Raw genomic sequence first — 9,086 nt, forward strand, 5'->3', positions numbered from 1 at the left:
CGCACAGTTCAAGCACCTCACCAGAGGCAACAACCATTCACAGGGTATCTCAAATCAACCCCCCCAAAAAAACACATACTCTGGCCCCAACCTCCACGCAATGGAGACACTCACCAGGATGACAACACCACCACTCAAATAACAAAAACACAAACCACCCCCACAAAAACTGTATCACAATGATAAAATGAAGAAAAAGGAAGTCTCTACTCCGGTGAGCGACCACTCAACCGAAATTTCCCAGCCATGAAGTCTTAGTTACTGGCACACCATCAGCTAGCAAAGTCCAAGGTCGAGAGTCAAAAGCTCCACTCAGTTGTTAACATCTAATAGCAAAGAGATTATTTTCCATTGACTGTTGCATCCGCAACTGCTTCTATATGAGCACGAAAGCAAAAGAACAGTCTTATCGTAGAGTTGTTGCAATATGCCCCCATAAATCCTTTTGGTTGTGAAACCAAGCTTTGACCCGAACGTCACTCTGTATGAAAGCAAATACTCTGAAAAAAAACTTGCTTAAAATCCTTCCTACTGCCCGTAGAGCTCTAATCATGCCTGCAACAACAAAAATTAAATATTGAGATAACGGTTGCACGAGGATCTATAATGTGAATAAAGTTCACACACCATTGGCCGCAGACCATTGCACAAGGATCCCATGATGGTCATTACCACACACGGTTGGCTGCAGGCAAACAGGACCCAGCTATACAATGCGAGGAAGTGGTAGCCATCCCTTAGATGGCGGCACGTAAGTGACGCTGGGCCAGATGGCTTACAGCTCGCCCGTGCATGCAGGCGTCCAGAAGCAGGTACACACCGCGAGCAGCTTTGAGCATCAGAGGGAATCCCTGAAAACATCGCAGGACAATCAAGTTCAGGTAGGGCTGCGTGCGCTGTTTGTAACTCGCGCCTCAGTCTTTTAAACCACAAGACGGCGGTTGGCTAATGTCCAAAGTCTCAATGTCCAACTTTTTTTTCCTTTAGACTCGCAATTAATTTCTCACAGACTCTGCCAAGACCAAAACGATCCAGCGTGTGCACTCACTTATAACAGAGCATTGAACAATTAAATATTGTGCACAGGCCCAGACTCCCAAAACTTCCAGAGAGTCTGAATGCCACAATTTGTAGCCATTTCTTGTTAATGTCATGACAAACACAGTAGACCACTGCGCAAAATAGTCATCGACCAAGTAGGAACAGGCAGGTAGCAAAGCAGGTAGACAGCAGTAACTTGCACTTACGTGGTAGGGCGACCGGTGGAGTGGTCACTGGTGGGGCCTTTGGGGTGCCAGGTTTCTCCAATTCCACAGGTTGTAGTTTAATTTCTTGAGGTTTCTTTAGTTTACTTGGTTTTAAAAGTCCATTCTCCATAGAAATAGCATGCAGGCTCTTTAAAATTGTCGCCAGTGTTTCATGGCCGATAAAATATAACAAGTTACTGCATTACAGATTAATACATTCTCCAGATTTCTAATATAATTAAAAGCGGCTTTGAAGGAATACAGGCCATTTTCTCTAAAAATGGGACGGAAAAAGATTTGACTAATTTCATTATAAAAATTACAAAAAAGTAAAAGTTGAAGGGTACTCTGAGTAAACCTACCATCACACGGACATTTTGGAAGGTTAGCGCACCACTTAACCCTCTTGGGGAAGTCAAAGAGGTAGTGGAGAGTGTTCATCCATAATCTGGTGAGGTAGAATCTATGCTGGATATCAGTTCTAAAAATAAGATATGGCTGGATACCCGTTGCAATTGGCCCTTAAAGAAAAAACACTACAGTTGACTTAGTACTCAAGACCACGTCTCTCAACGAAGCCCTAATGTTGAGAAGACTCTTTTTTAGTTCTAACTTACTTATATTTTTTATGACTTTCGGGTTTCTTCAAATTCACGTCCAGGTCGAATTATTTTGAAAGACCACTGTTAAAGCCTAGCCACTGTATTTTCTTACAGTGGTCTTGGGACAAACAATCTAATTTTATATCCCTAGTAAAGTGTGTTTTTGTAGTCCAGTTAGTGCCACAGGTTTAAGGCGGCTATACTAATCAGATTGTGTATCTATGGTGTTCTGGTCTCCCTATGTAAAATGATAGAAGCCGTGGAGGCCGGTACGGCTAACAGTCTTCTTAAGAAGTTATTTTCCAGGGTTTGTGACAGTGAGGTGCCTGCCAGGCCCCAGAGAGCTCCCCCATAGCAACTCAAGGTAATACATTTTGCCCCATATAGCTTTAGAATCTTCCGTACTGTTTTTTTACCAATTTTTGGGGAGCATCTGAAGATGGCCTAGACTGATTTCACAAATTTCAGTTTACATAAATTAATGTGTGCGTTCCACATACCCTTACTGTTAAAAAGAATCCTCAAATAAGAAAAAGAAAATGTCCTTTCTATTAGTATGCCATCGATGTAGTGTGATTTATTCTTAGTATTCCTTTTCCCACATGACATATCTAAAGTCTTGCTCAGATTGATTTTTAAATGTTTTTCCATCATAAAATTAGTAAAATTATCAATCAATATTTGTAGGCCGTTTGCTGTCCTTGAAATTAGGACAGCGTCATAAGCATACAATAATAATGGTGTGACCCGCTTGCCGACCTTAGGAGCGTCGACCCTTAAGTTCTGTAGTAATGAGTCAACACCATTTATATAAAGTGAAAATAAGAGTGGCAAGAGTGCAGCCTTGTCTTATCCCGCGTGTAATGCTAAAGTGCTTTGTGAATCCCCATTTTTCCCATAACGTATCTTCGCAGTCAAACATGCGCAAATTTGAGATAAAAAACTAATAATATCCTGTGGGGCGCCCATCCCCTCCATTGTCTGCCATAACTTTGAGTGATTTACCAAGTCAAAAGCACTTGACAAATCCACAAAGCAAAGGTGAAAGGGTCCTTTCACTTGCAAGGGTATATTTTCCTATTATTAGCTCCAGGTTCAGGCACTGTTCAGTCGTTCTGATGCCCCTTCTGAAACCTTACTGGGCTACAGATAAGATGTTATTTTCTTCTATCCAGTGTTCCAACCTGGCCAGCATAATTCTGCCCATTGCCTTGGCTGTTGAGTCGAGCGCCCCCTCCAGCGCCTCTTCCGCACCTTGTTGTAGCATTGCGAACAGTCGCCTGATGTTCAGGGTGGTGTTTCTGCTAGGGATGAATCCTGCTTGGTCGAAATGTACCAAGGAGGTCATATGTGGTAGCAGTCTGGTGGCCAATATTTTACTGAGAATTTTAAAATCAAGGTTTAGCATCTATAGCGGTCGGTATGCTGAGCACTCCGTTAGGATCTTGTCAGGCTTGAGCAGGGGGATCATTACCGCCTCCTTCGTTGTGTGTGGCAATCTCCCAATCTCCCACGTTTCCGCATATAGTTACACAAATCTGGGTGCCAGCTCCACCATGTATGTGGCATAGAATTCCTCGGGTAGTCTATCTGTACCCAGAGTTTTCCCTCGTGCCATAGCTTTGACTGCCCCCCTAATCTCCCTTTCTGTGATTGCAGCTCCTTGGCAACTCTGCCTCCTCTGCCTCAAGGGTATGGAGCGGAGGGGTGCCAAGTATTCTGCAATTCTAACTATGTCGCGGTTGCCAGTGCTTTTGTATAGGCGGGCATAGTGTTCCCTGAATCGGTTACTAATCTCCACTTGCTTATGTAAGGGGCGCCCCCCTGATCATGAATCGTCAGTATAGCACTTCCCCGCCTAGACGGGTTAGCAAGCCATGCCAGAAATCGCCCCGCTTTATCTCGCTCAGCATGTGTCCTGTCCATGTATTTCTGGTAATCAAAGTATCGTAGATGCTCTTCCTGTACTGCCACCTCCTCCTTGGCCTCTAGAAGTTTCTGCTTCAATTCCGGGTGTTCCGGCGTCTCCGCTCTAAGTTCCTGAGTACCCCATCTACTCTCTCTATGTCTGCTGTAAGTGTCCTACAGACCCCAATAGATGTAGCCATGCATCGCCCCCTGATTACATCCTTGAAGGCCTCCCATTCCGTGATTCTAGAATCAGTGGTGCCCTCGTTGTCAGCGAAATACTGTATGATATGCTACCTAGTCTCCTGCTGAAAGACCTGGTCCCCCTTGTACCGAAGCATGAGTGGATATGGTCCGAGATTGTCCTGGTCAGCTACTCTGCCCCCCCCCCCCCCCCCCCCCCCCCCCCCCCCCCCAGTTGGGTATAGAGGTCCGGCGTGCTTAAAAAGGTGTCTAGTCGGACGTGCAAATCGTGAGTGTGGGATAAGTGCGAGTAATCCCTATCAGTCGGGTGTGCGCTGCGCCATGCATCCACAAGCCCCCAGCAAGCTTGCCAGCCTCGAAAAGCTCGAGCTACGGTATGCACCGGAGAGTCCCGAAGAGGCGGTGTGATCGGTCCTTTTCGGGATCAGCTACGCAATTAAAATCCCCCCCTATTAAGACCGCCCCAGTCATGTATGGTGCCAGAATCCCAGACAGCTGCTCCAAGAATCTAATGTGATCTACGTTCGGGCCATACACATTGACCAGAGTGACATCCTGCCCATCAGGCCTTCCAGATACAATCATGTACCTTCCCTCTGGATCAATTTTATGCTCAATAGGTTGAAAGGGGACTCCCGCCCGCTCGCAGATCAGGACTCCCCGGGCAAATGCTGAGTATGACGTGTAAAACGCCTGCGCCTCACCCTTCTTGTCCAGTGTGTGCATCTCTTGGAGTTTCGCTATCTGCACCCCTCTCCTATTTAGCTGTGAGAATGTTTTATACCGTTTACTCATCGAGTGCACACTCGTAACATTCCACAACATTATGTTATAGGTGGCCTTTGTCTGCTGCATGAGTACTCGTGCTTACCCCCTTGCATGTCCCGAGACCCAGACCCTTTTGTGTAGCATGCTAACATCTCCTACGGAATGTCATGTCTTGGCCTTTTGCCCTTTCGACAGCAGCGCCCCTCCCTGTTAACAATAAAACCAGATCCCTCCTAAGACTAAAAGAACCCTCTCAACTCCCCCTCATCAGGACAAGTGAGAACATCTCCCCCATCCAAACTTCGCACTCTCATGCTCAAACAGTCAGAGTTCGGAAATGGTGGTTAGGCCAATGTACGCCTGTAGGACCGCCGTCTATACTAACGACATATCCCCCCTCCCCTGAACATAGTCCTGTGTATACTTGCTTGCGCGGCCCACATCACATCAGGTCATCTGCCGATCTGGGAGTTACATGTGGCAGGGGCTGGCTAGCATCCCCCACCGAATGGGCTCTGTTCTTTATTCTTTTCCCTGCCTTTGGGTACTGCAGTGACTGGCACTGCTCGTTTTGGTGTTGTTCCTCACCATTCCGTTGTACACTTTTTCTGCTCTTTCGCACACTGTTCCTATACTCTCACAGTTTTGCCTGCTGGCTCCGCGTTGTGGCTCGGAAATGTTCTCTGAAGAAAACTGATGTAGGCTCGCCGGGGTGGGACTTATGTGACCTTCCTGGCGTCACGTACGCGGACAGCGCTTGGGCGGAGTCGCGTGTTGCTGTCCCCCAGCGCGCAGGGATGCCGAGGCAGAAACTTTTTCGGATCCAGTCTCACGCCTGGGGATAATTCTACTTTAAGTAATCTGCGGTTAGAATCGTCTCTACCAGATACATCGTTACCGAAGGTAAGTAACTCGTACATTTGGCAATGTGGAAAATTTCCAGTGGAAAGTTAGCTGCTAAATCGATTTTTTCTTCAAAGTAAAATGCTTGTGCTTTTATGATTTCTGCTTTATAGATTTTAATGGCAACTCTATAGTTGTGCTTGCTTGATTCCCCATAATCTTTACTCCATATTCTCTCTTGTTCACTTGCAATTTTGTTTCAGTTCACGTAACTTGGGAGTGTACCAAGGTGAAGTTTTTTCTTTAGCTCGTCTTGTAAGAGTTTTACACTAATCCAGGGAGGAGACAATCCAGCAGTGCAGCTGCTCATAGACAGAGGTAGGATTTGCATCTAGGGAGGGTCTAAGGTTTGATATCGGATTGTTTCCAATGTTCTAGTGGTAATCTGGGCCAGTTACGGTCCAATCAGCAGGTAGAGTTGTGGCAGCATGATGACAAACTTGTTTCCCAGATTACTGGAATTAGGAAAGTGTCCTACCAAATTACAGGGACATGGGCGAGAACTTTGAGCTGGTCGTCGTTAGAAATGACAGGGTCAAGCAGGTGCTTCTGTCATGAGTGGGTCCCACCATTCTCTGTGTGAGCTGAATAGTTAACATACCTTGTAGCAGAGAGGAAGCATGCAGATTCATGGCCTCATTCAAATGTATGTTAAAATCTCCCAGTATAGAGAAATTGGATTGTAAATGGAAATGCGGTTGAAAGCAAATTCACAGCCTAAATAAATCTAATAGAACACTCTCCAGTATTTCCTGAAAAGCACGTCTTTCCTCACATTCAGGTAGACAGAGGTCATTCTAATGATTATCAAAGTTTAAAAACACTAACACCTTGTACAATGGAAGTCTAGTATATCATAATTATGTTGTTTACATTTCACCTGTTCACCAGAATCTAGTATTCTGGATTACTGTCATCTATGCACCTTGCCAATTATGTTGTCCCTAAACCATATCAACCTGCAGCTCCATTGGCGTAGACTGCCATAGATTACGCTCACAGTACGGGTGTTTTAAATATATATGGCAGTATGATTTTATTTATTTAGCAAATGTTTGCCTAGCAAAGCAGCTTGGTGCTATTACTAAATTGTCAGGGCATTCGAAGCTTCCTGTATTCTCTACTTAGGGAAGGGCCATGGATTTCCTGAGTTTTAAGTAATGGGATTCCATGCCCAAATGGTCAGGTGGCGAGTACCTGAGCTCGGTTGCCTCAATACTGAAGGCTCATCCTCTTGTTTGGAAATTGCGAATCTAGGGGCCTCCACTAGATTAGAAGAACTCTATCGAGGGTAGCACAGTGCAGTATAATGAGCAAGTCGATCAAAAGATATTGAACTTAGTGAGTTTGTACATGTGCTAGTGGAGCTGGCTTACTCAGTTTAAGTAAGTAGAGTAATCAAGTCGCAGAGTTTTGCATTTATTGATGCGAGAAAAAACACCTTCCTGATGGATACTTGTAACCGCAAGTCCAGAAACTTTTCATAACAGTCTCACACATGTTGCTAGTTGATGCCCTGGCTTCGCGTTTACATGGAGGTGAAGAGAATTGAGGCATTCAGGAAACAAATGTCTTCGTCGACTAACCTAGGATTGAGGTCAGTCAATGCTGTTTGTTTATATTGTTGGTATATGCAAACACACGTCCTCTGGGATGTGGCCAATTATATCTTGCTTCTGGTCCCCTATGTATGAACTTAAGGCCACCTCGACTCAGACCATTGAAGACGGTCAAGATGTGGGCAAAAATGTGAATTGTCACCAGAAACATTATTATCGAAGTTAAGTAACTTTTTTTTATGGTCGCATATCTACATGAATACCACAACAGTACTGTTCAACTAGGTTTTGTATTTTTTCCGGAATCTTCAAGGTCACCATTCTCTTGTATGAATCGTAATCTTTTAAATGATCTCAATATCACACACAGAGTACAAATGTCTCCTCTAGAAAAGTGTAATTTGAACAGTGCCATCTATGAAAGGTATGTTCTTGCCACCCCGTGCCTTTTTACATTGTCTGTTCGCCATTGTGGTTTTTTTAACCTTGCTTTGCACTTCTTGTAATTTTTGGGTGCTTAATTTAACATACCTAATCCTCTGGACATCGTAATAGTTAAATGTTCATGGAATTAAAAAATCAGATTTGTCTTGCTCCCTGCGTTTTAAAATCCTTCGTTTTAAAATCCTTCGTTTTTCTTATATGGTATTATATTCTTTTGATTCAGGTTGTTACTGGAGTTTTTTTCATTCTATCTAGACAATGTTTTAATCTGAATGTATTGCAGTAAGAGAAATGACTTTACGCGCCATGACGCTATTTGCTGCCTTAATTTAGGCAGAACTGACTGTAATGTCCTGGTTTGCGTTATTTCCTGTAAACGTACCCTCTGCATACACTTAAAATAATTGTGGATAATGCTCTTCTTCACCTCGATACTAGAGTGAACATGAGGAGGCAGCACACAAAACGCACATACTTACGTGTCGATTTCTCAAAATGTACGTGAAGCCAATTTTCCTTTTGGATCTAGCAAAGACGCTTGATTACAATGTATACCCCATGCATATTAATACCGTTCACATAACACAATAATTGAAATAAGTGTTTTAATTGCATATTTCACCCACAGCTTATCTACCGTGGAAATAGAAGAGCGGGCTCGAATCCTCTGTCTCTTTGAGACCCTGAAAAGCAACCCAGTGGCCTTTTACGAACATATGGCAAAGTACGTCTACCCCAGCATTGAAAGCCATGACCTCCAGAGGATGCTGTACTATTACACCCTCCTCGAGAGCTGCGGGTGTTCCCACCTTGTGAAGAAGGCCATCATGCCGGACACTCATGTCAAGCTGCTGAAGAAACTCAAGGCCGTGGCACCAGGTACTGCCCGTCTTCCAAGCTTGGAATGAATCTGATCAGTAAATACGCAGGAATCAATTTTGCAGTCACTGACAAGGTCATGCTTCGCAGCATATTACCATTGCAGTCACTCTCTCTCTCTAGGAATAGCAGACATATGCAGTGTGTTGAATAATCCTCCACTGGGTTCTTATCTCTTGAAAGGTTTAACCTTGCCTCAGGATCAATATGAAGATGTCAGGCTCATCTTTCTCAAGTGAGATGAAATGCTGAAAGATATAGTTGAAAATGTGTAGGCATAGGTTTGTTGTACAGAAATCAATTTCATGCAGTGTACCCGTTTCAGCTACTGTAGCTGACTGAAAGAATATGCAATTGCATCCTGAATGGCGTCCTTCTAATATGAACAAGAACATTGTTTTCAGCATCAATACTGTGTCAGACCATATGATACCAAATCACCAAACCCCAGTCAGTAAATAAGAGACGGCTGCTGAAAGCATGATGGTTCAACGTGCTTAAATGACGATAATGACCCCTTAGTCATCTTTGCTTAAATTTTTTATGTAGTTCAGAGCCAGCATCAAGGAGCA

The 9,086-nt window shown here is 44.1% G+C and overlaps 1 protein-coding gene across 1 annotated transcript in view; it reads left to right on the forward strand.

Moving 5' to 3' along the window:
• LOC147663707 (NBAS subunit of NRZ tethering complex-like) overlaps positions 1-8,514 on the forward strand; it is a gene marked incomplete at its 3' end in the record, with an annotated part of 327,893 nt that extends 319,379 nt beyond the window's left edge. The window contains exon 5 of the mRNA XM_086950251.1: positions 8,264-8,514. Coding sequence (XP_086806377.1) covers positions 8,264-8,514 — 251 coding nt within the window. The remainder of the gene's footprint in view (positions 1-8,263) is intronic.
• Between the last annotated feature and the right edge of the window lie 572 nt (positions 8,515-9,086).

The sequence above is a fragment of the Lissotriton vulgaris genome, unplaced genomic scaffold (assembly GCF_964263255.1).
Source record: "Lissotriton vulgaris unplaced genomic scaffold, aLisVul1.2 SCAFFOLD_2563, whole genome shotgun sequence".
NCBI lineage: Eukaryota > Metazoa > Chordata > Amphibia > Caudata > Salamandridae > Lissotriton > Lissotriton vulgaris.